At 41.7% G+C, this 21011-nt stretch overlaps 2 protein-coding genes across 2 annotated transcripts; both read left to right on the forward strand.

Moving 5' to 3' along the window:
• The first annotated feature begins 2091 nt into the window (after window positions 1-2091).
• plekhf1 (pleckstrin homology domain containing, family F (with FYVE domain) member 1) lies at window positions 2092-3965 on the forward strand. Its single transcript, XM_053492642.1, has 2 exons — window positions 2092-2184; window positions 2492-3965. The coding sequence occupies exon 2, from the start codon at window positions 2501-2503 to the stop codon at window positions 3338-3340; it is 840 nt and encodes a 279-aa protein (XP_053348617.1). The 5' UTR covers window positions 2092-2184; window positions 2492-2500; the 3' UTR covers window positions 3341-3965.
• A 5756-nt stretch (window positions 3966-9721) lies between these two features.
• Window positions 9722-20774, forward strand: LOC128519529 (protein C19orf12 homolog). The gene is made up of 5 exons (XM_053493289.1): window positions 9722-9764; window positions 9864-9983; window positions 10525-10642; window positions 19546-19715; window positions 19833-20774. The coding sequence occupies exons 1-5, from the start codon at window positions 9722-9724 to the stop codon at window positions 20096-20098; spliced, it is 717 nt and encodes a 238-aa protein (XP_053349264.1). The 3' UTR covers window positions 20099-20774.
• Window positions 20775-21011: the final 237 nt, after the last annotated feature.

Genomic DNA, 21011 nt, shown 5'->3' on the forward strand with positions numbered 1-21011 from the left:
CTGTGTGTGTTGCTCAAACGACATTAAGAAATGATAGTCTTGTGATGACGTGTGGGTGGAACTACACTACCCATCAGCCCCTGCGTGTCACATGATCACGGGGATTGATTACTGATTATATCTGTTAATGTTTAGGGTTCTGTGTGTCTCACTTTTAAACTCTGGTTGATGTGTGTGTGTGTGTGTGTGTGTGTGTGTGTATAAAACATAAGTAGCATAACTGTAACACAGAACTCTCTATGTTGTGCCTCTGGGTTTATATACACTCACTCACGAAAGTAAGTACACCCCTCTGATTTCAGGGAACGTGTGTGTTTATGTCCTCACAGGACTGTAGAAATCAAACCTGATATACTGTGGAGTCGTCAGTGTGCAGTTCATATAACAGAACAGATTTACTGAAAATACATCAACATACAGACATTAACGTCTAAATAATAGCTCGCAACAAAATTTTATTTCTATAGGTGGTGGAATGTGAGGGGTGTGCTTACTTTTGAGAGATAGTGTACATCACCGGTTCACACACACTCAGTCCGGATTGTGTCATGTTGCCTTTCACTTGTGTACCTCGGGTCAGATGTTTCTGGACGTTTCCACACCCTTATTACAATAAGCTGCCGTTCCTTCTGACCAAACTGGTGTAACTGGGGCAGCTCACACACACACACACACACACACACACACACTTCTAGTTCTGTGTACACATGTTCTGTTGAAGGTCCTCGGGGTCGTTGTCCATGTGGAGGACACATTTGACACCAAGCTTGAACTTCCTGCCTGATGTCTTGAGATGTTCCTGCAGTTTGTCCTCATGTTGTTTCTAAATGTTCAATTTCTAAATAGTAGTGTGAAAAGTGATTACATGGAGTGTGTGTGTGTGTGTGTGTGTGTGTGTGTGTGTGTGTGTGTGTGTGTGTTTTCCTCTCCATGGTAAAGGGTGTTTCCTGTGACACATCACTGCACTTCTGTTAAAATAAAATCACAGATTTTCATGAAAACGAGCTCCAGGTTTCACGATCCACTGCAACTCCTTTCATTAGTTACACAACTTCCAAGACGGAACTATTACACACACACACACATACACACACACACACACACAGCTCACAAACACAACAACATCCAAAGCAACCGCTCTGCATAAACAAACCATGTAACCGTTGATTTCCATCACATTTACATTCAGGGTTTCGGCAGAAGCGCCTTACAGAGGTGCTTTGAAGTGGACAGTGGACGGGGACAGGGGACAGGGGACAGATCCTCACCCCAGTTATACGGTTACTAACACTAAGTACCATCAGTCACACACTGTTGAGGTTCTTTTCCACAATCACTGATGTGCTGAAGATGTTTCTGTTTGTCTGAGTGACATCAGTGTAAGGAGTCTCCAGCGTCAGCGCTGCGTCACAGTCAGGACTGAAACTACAGGACGTTATAAATGTAAATAATGTTTAAATAAATCATCAGGACGTAAATGTGTGTTAATCGTCCACAGATGGACTTCAGCTCTGTTACTAAATGTGAAGGAGTGTCGTGATTAGACTTTAGTGCTGTGTGTGTGTGTGTGTGTGTGTGTGTGTGTGCGTGCGTGCGTGTGTGTGTGTGTGTGTGTGTGTTGCCAACAGAGCTAAGAAACCAGTCCAGGAACTGGTCCCACCGTGTCTCAGGGACGGAGGAGGACGACCGTCTGGACCGTCTGTCTGTCCTCGTCCTGCGTGGTGGAAAAAACTTCCTCTATTTGTACGTTTGAAACAAAAAGCAACTCTACACCAGTGTGTAACTGATGAGACTCAGAGATAAGATGATCCAGAGATAGAAACATCAAAGCATGTAAATGTGAATGTAAATGTGTGTGTGAGAAGAACATACCTGTTTGTTCCAGGTCTCTTTAAACTCTGACCTCATTTTACTGGGATTCTAAGAAAACACAGAAATTCCCAACCAGCCGGAAAGACTGGTTTACCACACACACACACACACACACACACACACACACACACTCACACTCACACGCACGCACGCCCACACGCACGCATGCACGCACGTATATAAGAACAGACAACTTCCTCATCACACATTCTTCACACACACACACACACACACACACATGCGATCTATCTGATTAAAGACCTGAGAAACCAGAGGAAACTTTAAACACACTGAGAGCTCCTGAAGATTCAGGTAAAATACCTCCTGATGAACTTGTGTAGAGCTGAGTGAAGGTTCTTCTGCTTTATCTTTAGCTGACTTTAATATAAAGACCAGGTTTAATCCAGTCCTGTTTCTAATGGAAATATGATATAAAATAATAAATCTGTTGATTCTGATTGATCACGCTGTGGTCCAAGCTCCGCGTCTTTTTACTGAGCTTTTTACCGCGCAGTCGAGTTGAACAGTAACTCCTCAGACAAGAGATCCAAGGAACATGATCCAGATGTCCACAGACTCGTGTTGATCCTTACTTTGGTTTTCGTTCATGTTCCCGCAGACCCTGGTGATGGTGGACGATCCGAAGTTCCCGATGGAGAACCGTGAGCGTGTCCTGGCCGTCGAGAACTCCTTCATGCCCGGTGGGAAACCCCTCCTGGCTCCGGATCGCATCCTGATCGGAGAAGGTCGTCTGCTGAAGCTGTGCAGACGCAAACCGCAGCCCAAAGCCTTCTTCCTGTTTAACGACATCCTGGTGTACGGCAGCATCGTGGTCCCGGGCCGCTGGAACAGCCACCAGCAGATCCTGCGTCTGGAGGAACTGAAGCAGGAGGACCTGGAGGACGAGGCGGGGATGAGTAACCAGTGGCTCCTCCGGACACCGCGCAAGTCCTTCCGCATCTCCGCGGAGTCGCTGGAGGAGAAGCAGGAGTGGATGGCGCACATCGAGCGCTGCAGGATGGAGCAGCTGAAAAAGCTCGGTTTGTCCACCGCGATGAAGCCGTTCGCCGCCACCTGGATCCCCGACGCCGCCTCGGCCGTGTGCATGCGCTGCGCGGAACCCTTTAACGTCACGCAGCGCAGACACCACTGCAGAAACTGCGGCTTCGTGGTGTGTAACTCCTGCTCGAAGGGTCGCGCGGTCCTCGCACACATCTCACCCAAACCGGTCCGGGTGTGTCGTCTCTGTAGGGAGGTTCTGAGTGGGCAGGACGTCTGCGATGAGTCCCTCAGGGAGAAAGACTCGGTCGAGCAGATGCCCAAATATGAGGACTCCAGTGACGAGGAGAACCAAACACACACCACATGGTTTAACACTTACCAAGTACCTGAGCCGCTCTACTGCTACCTCAACCCCCAGCACACCAAACCTCCATCGCCCAAGCGTGGACCTCTACAGAACATCTGAGGAACCTACAGATACACTTAAAAAGACAACACTGCAGTTCTCCACTACACACACACACACACACACACACACACACATCATTATCATCTTCATTTCTTCCCAACACTATTTCCATCTCACTGCCACATCATCTCCTCATCTTCATCCACACCACCGACGGTGTTCCACCTTCTCCTGTGCTGGACCGCGAGGATGTGGGACGAGAATTCAACGCTAAGGTGAAGAACACTCAGTGTACGACTACACACTATCAAAATATTTAAATATTTAAACATTTTATGATGAAAACACTATTATTGTTCTGTGTCAAAATCCTGATGCTGCTGAGTTTCTACATTAATATTCTGTGTGCAAAGTTTTATCATAAATCATCATCATCATCATCATCATTTTACTCAATGTTATCATGTAATATCAAGAAAAACAAGGATTTACTATTATAAGATATTACTTATATTTAGTGCTACATAGACTTAAGAACACAGCAGAGATGCTGATTAGTGACGTCAGTACTACGACAAGGCTGCGCCCTCTGGTGGAGGTGTGAGGTGTGACACTGTTTGTGTTTGTACATGTTTGTATTTAATGTTATATTTCAAGCCCTAATAAATTTTATTATAAAAAGCGCAGTTGTCTTAATTGTTATTAGGACCCAAATGCTATGACATCAGCACTATGACATCATCACTGTGACGTCAGAGCTGTAATAATGCTAATGTCATGTGAAGGGCCCTACTGTTTTTATAAGGATCTTTTTTTCCCAGAATCCAGGGCTTTTGGAGTCCTTAACACGCTCAAAAATTCATGAAAATCAGCACATTTTTGGAATTATCACACACACACACACACACACACACACACACACACACACATACACACACACACATACTTACAAGTAACACATGAACAAGGTGAAGGAGAGAACGTTGCTTTGACATTTCCAGCCCGTACAGAATTATTACGGCTAAACCCTCTGATTGGTTAAGATGATCCTCATGTCTCGAGGTTGTACATAAGTATTGTATGTAAAAACTATCATGTAATGAAGGTATTCTTTTTTAAATTATTAGCCATAAATGGTATTCTTTTTAAATTTCTGTTTATATTTTATACTCTTCACACCTGGCTGTCAATTATTTTTATATATTTTTTTATATTTGTGATCATACTCTTCAACAAACAAATAAAGAACAAAGAAAACTACATTTTTACACTTTCATATATTATAACAAACATTAATTTGTTAGTTTTTGATACTTTGGGAACAAACATAAACTTTATAATACAGAGAGAAAGAATATCTATTGTAAGTCGACAGCGGATGCAGCAGCTGTGTGTTTTATGCTTCAGTTTTACGCAACATTTGAGATTTCTGCACGTCAGATACTTTATCTGTAAATCTAAAATGTGATCAACAGCGTGAGAGATCGACTTCTGTTAGTGTTAAATGAGATTAATTTGAGACCGAACTACAATTAAAGCAGGGAGATCATCACTATCATCATCATCATCATCACCGTCATCATCATCATCATCATCATCACCGTCATCATCATCATCATCATCATCACCGTCATCATCATCATCATCACCGTCATCATCATCATCACCGTCATCATCATCATCATCATCATCATCACCGTCATCATCATCATCAGCAGCATCATCATCATCATCACCGTCATCATCAGCAGCAGCAGCAGCAGCATCATCACCGTCATCACCGTCATCATCACCGTCATCATCATCATCAGCAGCAGCAGCAGCAGCAGCAGCAGCATCATCACCGTCATCATCACCGTCATCATCACCGTCATCAGCAGCAGCAGCAGCAGCAGCAGCATCATCACCGTCATCATCATCATCACTGTCATCATCACCATCATCATCATCATCATCATCAGCGTCATCATCGTCATCAGCATCAGTAGCAAGTAAAGAGTCAAAGCCATGCTGTGCCAGACCTTCCTCCAGATTGTGTGGTCTGTAGGGATTTTCCCCAAACACATGCCTTAGGGATTAGAACATGCCTTGAGAGGATTGCAGCACAAACACGTCCCTCCAGAGACGTTCGATTGGTTGTGGACTGTAATGACACTGGGGTGGTCAATACCCTGGACACCTGGAAGTTATTCGGCTACCAGAAGAAATATTTGAGTTGCAGTCGACATTATCAGGACAAATAAAACAGCCTGATGTCAAGGTCGTACTTTAACACTAAAGCAGGCGTGACAAAGCTATCGGGCCATAAAGATGACCGCAGCTTGGGTTGTTCATGTCCGGCTGCACTGGCAAATAATTATCAGTAGCCCTGCTCTGGTGTCTGATAACCTGAGCTCCAGCCTTCGACTGAATCATTACAGTATAGAGTAATGACGTGTTCCCTGTCACGCCTGAATTCACCTTATAAAGGACAGATTTCTATCTGTATATACAGACTGTTGTAGTGAGGTGTACGATACGCCCGTCTCACCACAGTGTCTCCGTCTCGTCCCCTGGGTTTACCTGAGACATGTGGCACCAACAGTCCATCCGCAGTAACAAAAACAGTAATGATGTCACTCACTAAAAATATTATTCAACCTTTTGTAGCAGTAAAAAATGAAATGTAGAATAAAGTCATTTACTTTATATAACTTCAAATATTTTCTGTATTGTGTATTTTTGTTGTACAGTTATTTATTTATTTTTACTTTAATATTTTATTTTATTCTTTCCTAGTTTTATTTACCCTTTATTTTAATTTTCATATTTATTTCCTATTACTATTCATAGTCTTCTATTTTAGGTCACGAGCAGTTGTCTAAGCATTTCACTGCATATCGTACTGTGTATGACTGTGTATGTGACAAATAACATTTGAATTCGAATATATCCAGGTCTTAAAGTCGACTTACATCATGTTCTTCGTTTTTTATCGCAGAAAATCTCTTCCTCACTGATAAACCAGTCCAACCTTATAATCTATAAAATATATGATCTGATATAATAATAATAATAATAATAATAATAATAATAATAATGAGGAGGAGGAGGAGGATCTCTGAGATGAGGACTTCTCTCTTTAAACCTCAGAGTTCTCAATGAACTAACGCTATAAACCCACATGGTGTGTGTGTGTGTGTGTGTGTGTGTGTGTGCAGTATAATCATACCTGACCTCCTGTATTCCTCAACACACCGCTGTGTCTCTCACTTTTCACTGTGTGTGTGTGTGTGTGTGTAAGTGTGTGTGTGTGTGTGTTACAGTGCAGAGAGGGACTGACTGCCGGTTGCCAGATTGTGCAGGTCGAACTAATAATAATACATGATCACAGCTCTAATAATAATAATAATAATAATAATAATACATGATCACAGCTCTAATAATAATAATAATAATAATAATAATAATAATAATAATAATACATGATCACAGCTCTAATAATAATAATAATAATAATAATAATAATACATGATCACAGCTCTAATAATAATAATAATAATAATAATAATAATAATACATGATCACAGCTCTAATAATAATAATAATAATAATAATAATACATGATCACAGCTCTAATAATAATAATAATAATAATAATACATAATCACAGCTCTAATTCAATTCAATTCAATTTTATTTGTATAGCGCTTTTAGCAATTTTCATTGCCGCAAAGCAGCTTTACACAATCAAAAGAATTATTTAAGTTTGTATGAAATGTGAATTTGTATGAATCAAAATGGTCAGTTTGTCCCTGGTGAGCAAGCCGAGGGCGACAGTGGCAAGGAAAAACTCCCTGAGATGGTAATAGGAAGAAACCTTGAGAGGAACCAGACTCAACAGAGAACCCATCCTCATCTGGGTGAAACAGAAAGCAGTAAATGATCTGCATTTATACAGTGTGTAGGGTGGGAGGCAGTTCAGCTATAATAGCTGATGTTAACTGATGTTAATATGGAGTCCAGGTAGTTATTGAAGACCCAGGTAGACTTGTAAGAAGTTCCAGTCATGAACTATCGAACTGTCAAGTCCCCAGAGAAACAGTTGCCAACACCAGTCAAGGCCAGAACCATTTTCTAGGTAGAGAGAATCATCCCCAGACACCAGACGCATCCCAGAGAGACACACGGGGCATCCATGTGATGAGATCTTCAGCCAGAAGCGGGGCACCAGGATGGGTCAGACAGGTCCGGAGGGCAGAGGGAGTCTGGATCACTGGCAGCTCAGGAACGACATGTGTAGCTCGACAGAGAGAGAGAGAGAAAGAGAGGGGGAGACGAAGAGAAGAAGAGGAGAGATGGCAGTTAGGTCTGGTCACAGTCACACAATGTATAATGTGAATGTATATTTAGTGTAGAGTGCAAGCAGAGACTCCGGCAGGACTAACTATGACAGCATAACTAAAAGGGGAGGAGCCAGAAGGAAACACAAACATGAGGGCTTCCTGAGATGTAAGGATTCATAATATATGTATTCAAATAATGTAAATCCCTTAAATTAGCAGTTATTAAACCACTAATCAAGAAACCTGACCTCGACCCCTGCCAGCTTTCCAATTACAGGCCGATATCAAACCTCCCCTTTATCTCTAAAATTTTGGAAAAGGTAGTATCACAGCAGCTATGTTTATATCTACATAGGAATAGCATACATGAACTGTATCAGTCAGGATTTAGGCCTCATCACAGCACAGAGACAGCACTCGTTAAAGTAGTAAATGACCTCCTAGTGGCCTCTGATCAGGGTTGTGTCACTATACTTGTGTTACTCGACCTCAGTGCAGCTTTTGACACTATTGATCATGGTATTCTCCTTTACAGATTAGAAAATGTAGTAGGAATTAAGGGAACGGCCCTTTTATGGCTCAGATCCTATTTGACTGATCGTTATCAGTTTGTAGATTTAGATGGTGACCATTCCTCATGTTCTCAAGTTGAGTTTGGTGTTCCGCAGGGTTCTGTTTTAGGCCCACTGCTTTTTTCCCTTTACATGCTTCCTCTAGGCCACATAATTCGTAAACATGGTAATAGTTTTCATTGTTATGGAGTTCTAGTCATAGGACCACAAGCAGCTAGAAGTAAGCTTTCTGATTAGGTGCTTAAACAAGCTTCAATTAGTCCAGAATGCAGCAGCGAGAGTCCTCCCTAGAACCAGAAGATACGAGTACATAACCCCTATCTTATCTTCATTCCATTGGCTCCCTGTGAAATTTCACATCGATTTTAAAATACTACTCTTAGTAACCAGATGAGAAAAACCAGTTTACTAAAGTTGAGCATCAAGTGCAACAGTAAAAGACCTCGGTGTGATTATAGATTCCAGCCTTTCATTTGAAGCTCATGTAGATAATATTACCAGGATAGCATTCTTTCACCTCAGAAATATTGCCAAGATAAGAAATATACTGTCGCTAAATGACGCAGAAAAACTAGTTCATGCTTTTATCACCTCTAGGTTGGACTATTGTAATGCCTTACTGTCTGGTTGTTCAACAATTTGCTTAAACAAGCTTCAGCTAGTCCAGAATGCAGCAGCGAGAGTCCTCACTCGAACACAGCTCTAATAGGAATAATAATACATAATCACAGCTCTAATAATAATAATAATAATAATAATACATAATCACAGCTCTATTAATAATAATACATAATCACAGCTCTAATAAGAATAATAATACATAATCACAGCTCTAATAGGAATAATAATACATAATCACAGCTCTAATAATAATAATAATAATAATAATAATAATACATAATCACAGCTCTATTAATAATAATACATAATCACAGCTCTAATAATAATAATAATAATAATACATAATCACAGCTCTATTAATAATAATACATAATCACAGCTCTAATAATAATAATAATAATAATAATACATAATCACAGCTCTAATAATAATAATAATAATAATACATAATCACAGCTCTAATAATAATACATAATCACAGCTCTAATAATAAAAAAATTATACATTATCACAGCTCTAATAATAATAATACATGATCACAGCTCTAATAATAATAATAATAATAATAATACATAATCACAGCTCTATTAATAATAATACATAATCACAGCTCTAATAATAATAATACATAATCACAGCTCTAATAATAAAAAAATTATACATTATCACAGCTCTAATAATAATAATACATAATCACAGCTCTAATAATAATAATACATAATCACAGCTCTAATAATAATAATAATACATAATCACAGCTCTAATAATAAAAAATTTATACATTATCACAGCTCTAATAATAATAATACATAATCACAGCTCTAATAATAATAATACTGTCACAATCGGGCGAGGCTCCGAATCAAGTCAAACACCACGCCCCCCATCTCCAGAGTACTAATCACCGCCACCTGATCACAATGAGGACGAACTCTCAAAAGCGCACGCCACACAACATTCAACGTCCGGGCTCATAAGACGAAAGTGGACCGAATCTCCAGACGAGTAAGACTCGAATAAGTGTCTTAAAATTACTTACCTGTTCTCCTTGTTTCTCCCCAGAAGTGTGTTCTCCTGTTTGTTTCCCCGTCTTTGTGGCTCCGTGTGTGGGCGTGCGCACATCTCCCTCGCCGTTGTCTCAGTGTGCCCTCCGAACCGACCGTGCCATCCCCGAATCTCCACGTCGACCAGAAAAGAAAGGAGCGATCACCAGCTACATAATCACAGCTCTAATAATAATAATACATAATCACAGCTCTAATAAGTAAGTATGAGCAAAAATAATTTAATAAAATCTGTCTTGATAAACGAGCACTAAATGTCATTAAGTATCATGTGTCCCGCATGCGCTTCTTGTTTTGACGCCGAGCGTCACATGATTACAACTGAGCCAACGTTTTTTCTCTCTATTGCGCTGCAGAATTGTGGGTAATCGTCTCCCCTGCTGAGTCTTAGTGCGCATTTCTAACTGGTATAATCAACCACTGTGCACGTGCCTACTGTTTACTATAACACTGTGACCACGTATTTGTGTGTGTGTGTGTGTGTGTGTGTGTGTGTGTGTAAAGCATATTTTATATTGTGTGTGTGTGTAAAGCATATTTTATATTGTGTGTGTGTGTGTGTGAATTTCGTCCTTAACACGTGTGAAAGATCCTGTTTCACTCTCTCACTCATTGATTCCAGGCATTGATTCCGTTAGTGTGTGTGTGTCATTGGACAGCGTGTCTCTCCCCACCTGCTCCTGCCTTCTCTCTCTCACACACACACACACTCTCTCTCTCTCTCTCTTTCTCTCTGCTCTACACAGAAACACTGCTCTGTCCTGATTCTTTTCCAAGGTAATGTGCAGGTTTATTTGTTTTATTTTACTTTGCAGCAATGATTCCGTTAGTGTGTCAATCAATCAAGTGTCAATAGAGAGATTTCTTGTTTATTTTTTTGATAAAACAGTGTTCATGTTGTTCGCGCGTGTGTGTGAAAAGAGTGGAGGAAGGGTGTGTAAGACGAGAAGGGGGAGAGGGAGCTTATTTTAGATTCTCACACACACTAATGGAAACACTGCTCTGTCGCGATTCTTTTTAGGTATTTTACTTTTAAGGTAAAGTGCAGATTAATTTCTTTTATTTTTACGTTACAGCAGTGATTCCGTGTGTCGCTCAGTCAAGTGTCAGAGATGTTTCTTGTTAATTTTCTTGATGAAGCAGTGTTTCTGTTAGTGTGTGTGTGTGTGTGTGTGTGTGAGTGAGTGAAAGTCGTCCCACACAGTAGCCCCCTCAAATAAGAGGGGAGGGAGGGGAGTCATTCCTCTTCTCGTCTTACTTTAGCCTCACACACACAAACAAACACACACACACACACACACACACACACACACACACACACAGCGTGTGCGAGAACACAAACGAACACACACACATACAGAGCATCCGGAAAGTATTCACAGCGCATCACTTTCTCCTCATTTTGTTATGTCACAGCCTTATTCTAAAGAGAGTCTCATCAGACCTGAGTATTTAGTTTCTCCTGGTCTGAGGTCCTTCAGGTGTCTTTTGATAAACTCCAGACGGCTGCCATGTGCCTTTACTAAGGAGTGGCTTCCGTCTGGCCACTCGACCATATAGACCTGATTGGTGGATTGCTGCAGAGATGGTTGTCCTTCTGGAAGGTTCTCCTCTCTCCACTGAGGACCTCTGGAGCTCTGACAGAGTGACCATCGGGTTCTTGGTCGCCTCCCTGACTAAGGACCTTCTCCCCCGATCGCTCAGTTTAGATGGCCGGCCAGTTTTAGGAAGAGTCCTGGTGGTTTCGAACTTCTTCCACTTACAGATGATGGAGGCCACTGTGCTCATTGGGACCTTCAAAGCAGCAGAGATTCTTCTGTAACCTTCCCCAGATCTGTGCCTGGGGACAATCCTGTCTCGGAGGTCTACAGACAATTCCTTTGACTTCATGCTGGGTTTGTGCTCCAACATGAACTGTCACCTGTGGGACCTTATATAGACAGGTGTGTGTCTCTCCAAATCATGTCCAATCAACTGAATTTACCCCAGGTGGACTCCAATTAATCTGCAGAAACATCTCAAGGGTGATCAGGGGGAACAGGATGACCGGGGGGGAACAGGATGATCGGGGGGGGGGGGGACAGGATGATCGGGGGGGAAACAGGATGATCGGGGGGGAAACAGGATTGTACATGCATGTTATTCACAAGTTCTGACGCGTGTCTTTTGTTACACAGTGTCACTGACGACTTCAGACGTTTTGTTGATTTCTTTGTCTCTTGTTTATTTTCAACATCAAAAACAACGGTTGTTACAGTTTCTTGCATAAATCCACTGTAGTCATGACAAGTCGCTTGCTGTGTTCTGTAGCTTCGATAGATTACAGTTACAACAACTCATTTTACTGTATTCCTTTTAGCTTACTGTCTCACGGTCAAAAGCTTGTGTGCTCCACACCTTTCTGTATCCTTCCGTGTCTTAACAACAACTAACGTGTGATAGACATGAAACTGCATAACTGTGGGATGATGTCACAGAACAACTCATGAAATGATGTCACAATACAAATTATAAGTATGATACTTAATGCTTAATGCTTAACGAATAAACTGAAATAAGATAAACATAACAACAAATCACAAGAATGAAATATGGCCCTTACAAGGATGATCAGGGGGAACAGGATGATCGGGGGAAACAGGATGATCGGGGGAAACAGGATGATCGGGGGTAACAGGATGATCGGGGGAAACAGGATGATCGGGGGAAACAAGATGATCAGGGGGAAACGGGATGGTCGGGGGAAACGGGATGATCGGGGGAAACGGGATGATCGGGGGAAACAGGATGATCAGGGGGAACAAGATGATCAGGGGGAACAGGATGATCAATTCAATTCAATTCAATTTTATTTGTATAGCGCTTTTAACGATTTACATCATCACAAAGCAGCTTTACACAATCAAAAGAATTAAGTTTGTATGAAATGTGAATGTGTATGAATCAAAATTATATGATTGTCCCTGATGAGCAAGCCTAGGACGACGGCGACAGTGGCAAGGAAAAACTCCCTGAGATGGTAATAGGAAGAAACCTTGAGAGGAACCAGACTCAACAGGGAACCCATCCTCATCTGGGTGATAACAGATAGCAGGGATTGATGTGCATAATAATATGCGAGACTGGAAGTTCAGTATAAGAGGAGATGTGTAAGATTAAAGTCCAGTTTGTTCCTGGAGGTTCAGGTAGACTGTGAAAAATTCCAGTCCTGAACTATTGAGCGACTGAAGTTACAGGTCCTCAGAGAACAGCTGTCTGCATCAGTCGAGGACAGGACCACCTTTATGGAAAAGTGGAGCCATCCCCAGTCACCACACGCATTCCAGGCAGACCACACGGGGGCATCCATGTGATGAGATCTCCAACCAGAAGCAGGACTCCAGGATGAGTTAGAGAGGTCCAGCGGGCAGAGGAGGTCTGGATCACTGGCAGCTCAGGAGCGACATGTATAGCTCGACAGAGAGATAGGGAGCGGAACAAGGAGAGAGGGAGAGAGAGAGGGAGAGAGCAGAAAAGGAGAGAGCAAAGAGATGGAGAAATAACAGTTAGGTATGGTCACAGTCACATAATGTAAAAAGTGAATGTATATTTAGTGTAGAGTGCAAGCAGAGACTCCGGCAGAACTAACTATGACAGCATAACTAAAAAGGGAGAGCCAGAAGGAAACACAAACATGAGGGCTTCCAGAGATGTAAGGCAACCAATCACCTCACCGTCAACAAACCTGAGTGATCAATGAGAGTGGGGAAGACAGCATCTAAACATACCAGTTCACCATAATACTCTACGTCCATGAGTCCCCCAGATCTGCTCCTTTACCTAAGGCTAATCTATTTATAAAAATGCTTGGCTAAATAAATAGGTTTTTAGCCTGGACTTAAACACTGAGACTGTGTCTGAGTCCCGAACACTATTTGGAAGACTATTCCATAACTTTGGGGCTTTGTAAGAAAAAGCTCTGCCCCCAGCTGTATTTTTCATAATACGCGGTACTGACAAGCAGCCTGCGTCCTTTGATCGAAGTAGGCGTGGCGGTTCGTAAGACACTAGCAGTTCGCTCAGGTACTGCGGCGCGAGACCATTTAATGCTTTATACGTCAAGAGTAGTATTTTAAAATCGATGTGAAATTTCACAGGGAGCCAATGGAATGAAGATAAGATAGGGGTGATGTACTCGTATCTTCTGGTTCTAGGGAGGACTCTCGCAGCTGCATTCTGGACTAATTGAAGCTTGTTTAAGCACCTAATCAGAAAGCTTACTTCTAGCTGCTTGTGGTCCTATGACTAGAACTTCTGTCTTATCAAGATTAAGCAGAAGGAAATTAATTAACATCCAATCTCTTATGTCCTGCACACATTGCTCAACTTTAGTAAGCTGGTTTTTCTCATCTGGTTTTGCTGAAATGTATACTTGTGTGTCATCAGCATAACAATGAAATCTAATACCATGTTTATAAATTATGTTGCCTAGAGGAAGCATGTAAAGGGAAAAAAGCAGTGGACCTAAAACTGAACCCTGCGGAACACCAAACTCAACTTGAGAACATGAGAAATGGTCACCATCCAAATCTACAAACTGATAACGATCAGTCAAATAGGATCTGAGCCATAAGAGGGCTGTACCCTTAATTCCTACTACATTTTCTAATCTGTGAAGGAGAATACCATGATCAATAGTGTCAAAAGCTGCACTGAGGTCGAGTAACACAAGTATAGTGACACAACCCTGATCAGAGGCCAATAGGAGGTCATTTACTACTTTAACGAGTGCTGTCTCTGTACTGTGATGAGGCCTAAATCCTGACTGATACAGTTCATGTATGCTATTTCTATGTAGATATGAACATAGCTGCTGTGATACTACCTTTTCCAAAATTTTAGAGAAAAAAGGGAGGTTTGATATCGGCTTGTAATTGGACAGCTGACAGGGGTCGAGGTCAGGTTTTTTAATTATTGGTTTAATAACTGCTAATTTAAGGGATTTAGGAACATACCCACTGCTGAGTGAACAGTTAATTACTTTTAACAGGGGTTCTGTTATTGCTGGAACTATCTGCTTGAGAAAATGTGTCGGTACAGGATCTAATATACAGGTTGATGAATTTGAAGAGGAGATGAGTGAAATTAGTTCATTCTCTTCAAGGGGAGTAAAGTATTCTAGGTTCTGATGTGATGTGATTAATTTATCATCTGTATCACTTAAATTGTCTCGTTTCAAAGCCTGAATTTTTTGCCTAATATTTATGATTTTGTTATTGAAAAAGTTCATGAAGTCCTCACTATTGCATGATGTTGTTGTGGAGATTTCTGCAGTGGTCTTATTTCTGGTTAATTTGGCTACAGCATTAAATAAGAATCTAGAATTATTTTTGTAATTTTTCTATAAAAGTGGAGAGATATGTTGATCTAGCTACACTAAGAGCTCTTCTATAGTTCAGGATGCTCTCCTTCCATGCTATTTGGAAAACTAACAATTTAGTTTGACGCCATTTGCGTTCTAATTTCCGAGCGGTCTGTTTTAAAGTGCGCGTGTGATCGTTATACGAGGGAGCGAGTTTCTTATCTCTAATCATTTTTCTTTTAACTGGAGCTACATTATCTAAGGTATAGCGAAATGTCGACTCTAAATATTCAGTCGCCTGATCGAGTTCTGTGGAATCAGATGGCGATCCAATCAAAGTTGATAACTCTGGGAGATTATTGATAAAGCTCTGTTTGGTAGTTGATGTGAATGTACGTTTAAGGCGGTAGCGCGGTGCTGTGTGTACATTATTACTATGAGACACTTTAATTGAGACAAGATAGTGATCTGAGATAACTTCAGACTGTGGAATTGTGAATAAATTTCTTATACTTAATCCGAATAATATTATTAAATCTAAAGTGTGACCTGCTTTATGAGTGGGTCCTACTACACACTGATTTACTCCTACCGAGTCCAGTACGGACATAAATGCTGTTCTCAGCGGGTCTTCTGGGTTTTCAAAATGAATATTAAAATCTCAAGCAATTAACACTTTGTCTACAGAAACGACTAGGTTTGAGAGGAAATCTGCAAATTCACAGAGAAATTCAGAGTACGGCCCTGGAGGTCTGTAAATGACAATTAGCGGGATCGACTGAGCTGACTTTATGTTACTATAGAGAATTTCAAATGCATTAAATTTGTGTCCGTGTTTTTGTATAATAGTCAGATTATCATTGTGAATAACTGCGACGCCTCCTCCTCTACCAGTTAACCGAGGCTGGTGTATGTAGCTGTATGCAGGAGGACTAGCTTCATTTAGAGCTACATACTCGTCCTGTTTAATCCAGGTTTCTGTTAAACATAATATATCAAACTCCTGATCTGTGATAATTTCATTAACTATAACTGCTTTAGATGCGAGAGATCTAATATTTAACAGTCCTAGCTTCAGATCAGAGGTACCGGCTGTTAATTAAATTACTAAAACAGACTTTCTGAGTCTTTCTAAATTTGTTTTTAGCTCGGGGAACAGACACAGTCTCAATATGATGAACCCTGAGTGACGACTCTATGCAGCTAGCAGACGGTTGGTTTAGCCTGTCTGTCTGCTCCCTGGCCTGGGCTCTGGATTGTCACCGATTAACTAGGCCTCTTCTGAGACTATGAGCTATACTACAGGAAATGAGAGCAGCACCTTCCCGAGTGGGATGGACACCGTCCCGCCCTAACAGGCCAGCTTTGCCCTCAAAGGTCTTCCAATTATCAATGAAGCCCACGTTGTTTTCGGAGCACCACCTGGACATCCAGCGGTTCAGCGACCATAACCTGCTGTAAGTTATGTCACCACGTCTCATTGGGATGGGACCAGAGCATACTACTCCATCGGACATCGCCTTCGCTAATTTAAACACCTCTATAAAGTTATTCTTACTAACCTCTGACTGACGAAGGCGTATATCGTTAGCTCCAGCACGTACCACTATCTTGGAGAACCTGTGCTGTCCTAGAGCCCTAAGATTACCTGCTATGTCCAGTGCTCTGGCTCCCGGGATACACCTAACCACTGCCGCTGGCGCCCCTAAAGGCCTGGCTAATGTCACATGTCTCAGTATAGAGTCTCCTATAACCAGAGCTCTTTCAGGTTTCTCAGTGGGTGCATCACTGAGGAGAGCAAACCTGTTGGACACGTGAAGCGCAGAAGAGGTGTGCTCCGGTGGGCTAGCCTTAGCGTTAGCTTTGGCTGAACGAGTATGCCGCCGAGTCGTCACCCACTCGCCCCGCTGTAAGGGCTCTAATGCCGGAGTCGGGGGCTGGTTATCTCCGCCTGCGGCACCCAGACTGTCCGCTACAGGAATAACACTGCTCTCACACTCTCTAACCCTCTCTAAAGTCTGGATGCGCTCCTCTAACACTGATATCTTCTCCGTCAGAGTGCTCACTAACACACACCTATCACAAATAAAATTACCACTAACGACGGAGGAAGAATGTCTAAACATCCTGCACTCTACACACTGAACAAGCTGAATATTAGACATGATATCGATCGTACCTGGGTAGTTATTTGGTGATGGATTCCGCTTGTTGTTCTCAGATGATACGCGCGTTCCCCGAAAAAGCGCAAACAAAAAAATCAAACAAACAGAAAAAGGCAAAAATCCAGCAGTATTAAAGCCTGAAAATTTGTTAATGTTGTTATTTAGAATAAACAAGAAAAGGTAATGGAATCTAAACCCTGATACAAACAAACGAGGAACTTTCGCGGGAACAATACGAAAAACAGGAAGCTACGTCACAGGCGTGATCAGGGGAAACAGGATGATCAGGGGGAACAGGATGATAAGGGGGAACGGGATGATCAGGGGGAACAGGATGATCAGGGGGAAACAAGATCATCAGGGGAAACAGGATGATCAGGGGGAACAGGATGATCAGGGGGAACAGGATGCGCCTGAGCTCAATTTTGCAAACAATGTGAATACTTATGTACATGTGCTTTCTTAATTTTTTTATTTTTAATAAATTTGCAAAAATCTTAAGTAAACTTTTTTCATGTTGTCATTGTGGGGTGGTGTGTGTAGAATTCTAAGAAAAAAATGAATTTAATCCGTTTTAGAATAAGGCTGTAACATAACAAAATGTGAAAAAAGTGATGCGCTATGAATACTTTCCAGCACATTACACACACACATACGCAGCGTGTGCAAGAACACAAAGACACACATACTTACACACACACACACACACACACACACACACAGCGTGTGCGAGAACACAAACAAACACAAACACACACACAAACAAACACACACATACACACACAGCGTGTGCGAGAACACAAACAAACACAAACACATACACAAACAAACACACACATACATACACAGCTTGTGCGAGAACACACACACACACATTTTTTGGGTTGTGGACCGAAAATTCTGAGTTTTCATTTTTACTACTGGAGCAAATTGACTTTGATTTACAAGTGTTTCGGTACATAAACAATCTTCCAGAACAAATTATGCTCACAATCCAAGGTTCCACTGTATCACGATTTTATAAATATCCTGGTTTAATATTAGCTCTTATAACATTAGTTTTCTCACTTAAAAACCCTCTGGACACGCGGAGACTCGAACTATTATGATTTATGACTGATTAGTGCTGCTGGTGTGTGTGTGTGTGTGAGAGAGAGAAAGAGAGAGAGAGAGAGAGAGAGAGACTGGTGTGTGTGTGTGTGTTAGAATGTGTGTAATAAAGGATGGTGGTGATGATGGTAATGATTTAATTTGATAATAAACTTATTTATTCCTACCCCCTTTGGCTACTTGACAATATCAGTCAATTTATGCCGCACATAGTACACACACACACACACACACATATATACATTTACATTTAGGCATTTGGCAGACCCTCTTATCCAGAGCAACATACAAAAAGTGCTTTAAATTTTACATCACTGGATACATACTTACACTGGGTTAATAACTAAGTGCCATTAGTCCAACACAACTGGGAAGAGGGTTTTTTTTTTTTTTGGGGTTAGTCCAAGTACTGGAGAAACAGATGCGTTTTGAGTCGTCGTTTAAAGATAGTCAAAGTCTCTAATGTACGGACATCTAGAGGAAGTTCATTCCACCACCTAGGTGCTAGAACAGAAAAGAGCCTGGATGAATGCCGCCCTCGATCCGTGAGAGATGGTGGGATGAGGCGAGCAGTGCTGGAGGATCGGAGGGAACGTGGTGCAGTGCGTGGTGTGATTAGAGCAGAGAGGTAAGAGGGTGCTGGGCCATTTTTAGCTTTGTAGGCAAGCATCAGTGTTTTAAATTTTGAGGAGTGGGGTAGGTGTGGGAGAACTTGGAAAGGTTAAAAACGAGACGTGCTGCTGCATTCTGGATCATTTGCAGAGGACGAATCATGGACAGAGGCAGGCCTGCCAGGATATATACATACACATATGTCCAACATATATACATACACACATAAATACTGTACACTTACCCTTATGATGGTGATGATGATGATAATGATGATGATGATGATGATGTTAGTGATGTTGGTAATGATGATGATGATGGTGATGATGGTGATGATGATGTTGGTGATGTTGGTAATGATGGTGATGATGATGATGGTGATGATGGTGATGATGGTGATGAACCCCAGTAAGTTGTGTTCTTCTCTTCATGTTGTTGATGTGTATCTCCAGGCTGCGTGAGGTTATGGAGCGGGTTTCTGATGTCATAAGGTTGTGCTGTGAGGTTTCCTCCAATCAGCAGATGAAGGCAGCCGTGATGGGTTCTGGGACAGGAGCGGTGGTGGCGGGAGGAAGTGCGTTAATAGGAGGACTTCTGCTCGGACCTGCCGGCATCGCTGTCGGTATAAAGCCTTGAGAATAAGTGCTGACTCTCTGTTGTTGTTTTTGTGTCAATGTGAAACGTTCACACTAAGTGTGTGTGTGTGTGTGTGTGTGTGTGGTGTGTGTGTGTGTTGGAGGCGGGGCAGTCGGGGGTCTTCTCGGCTGGGGGATGACGAGCGGTCAGTTTAAACCGGTTTCTCAGATCCTCATGGAGCTCCCGCCTGAGCAGCAGAAGAAGCTGTACACGGACGTGATGGCGGTTCTGGGCGGGTTGAATTGGACCAACGCCTTGCAGCTCATAACCCTGGTGATGAGGAACGTCGGATTACAGGAGCGTGTTGTAACCACCATCCACAACTATGTCACCAACGAGCTCCGCTCTGAGATCCAGTACGGAGACTGAGCGCAGCACACACACACACACACACACGTCAAATCAAATCATCTTGTCACACATGTAGAAATCATGTGCGTGTTTAAACAAGAGGAGAAGCCATGAAGGTGTACTGTGGATAAATGAAGTTTAATAAAATTTATGCTTTTTTGTGTTAAAGAATCATTTTGATTAGATTTAGATATTTTAGTTTACATTTAGGTGTGTATGAAGTGTGTGTAAGGAATTCTGGGATTTATTTAATTTAATTAAAGCAGGCTGATTATATGTGGAGTTTAGACTTTAGATCTTTATTAATAGAACTGATCTCAGCGAGAGCAGACTAAACAATAAGCCACTGTGCAGACATGTTCAAGGTGTGTCCACACTGTGGGGGCGTGTCCAGGGCATGTCTTTTAGTAAGAAGATGAGCTTACCGTAGCCACGCCCACATTACTCTAAATAAGCTTAGGAATACACTGCTCTTATGTGCCACGGTTAAGAGCTCAAAGACACGCCTTTTTATAATGGTGCACAAAAACACGCCCACAGGGACACGCCCACAGCGACACGCCCAGCTCCTCTTCTATAATTTAACCCAATAGGAATCATTTCTCCTGCTGTTTGTTTGTTTTAGATGTTTTGACGGATATTTACACTTGGAAAATGGAAAAACAAAAACAAATAAATCCAAATGAGAGCATAATATTAACGACACTCATCATTTACTTTTTATCTGTATAAACTCCATAGACCTTTAATCACAGACACTGGTGTCAGAGTTCACGGCTGTAGGTTTACAAAGCTGCTGCTGAATCTCTACAGAATAACTGACGTCCCTCCTGACTGTGGATTTATTCACACATGCTCTTTAATCTCCACTTTACACTCCGAGTGAACAGACAAACATTCATTAGTGTAAATCAGGAGAAGGAGGAGCCTG

Source organism: Clarias gariepinus, chromosome 3 (assembly GCF_024256425.1).
Source record: "Clarias gariepinus isolate MV-2021 ecotype Netherlands chromosome 3, CGAR_prim_01v2, whole genome shotgun sequence".
In the NCBI taxonomy this organism is placed as follows: domain Eukaryota; kingdom Metazoa; phylum Chordata; class Actinopteri; order Siluriformes; family Clariidae; genus Clarias; species Clarias gariepinus.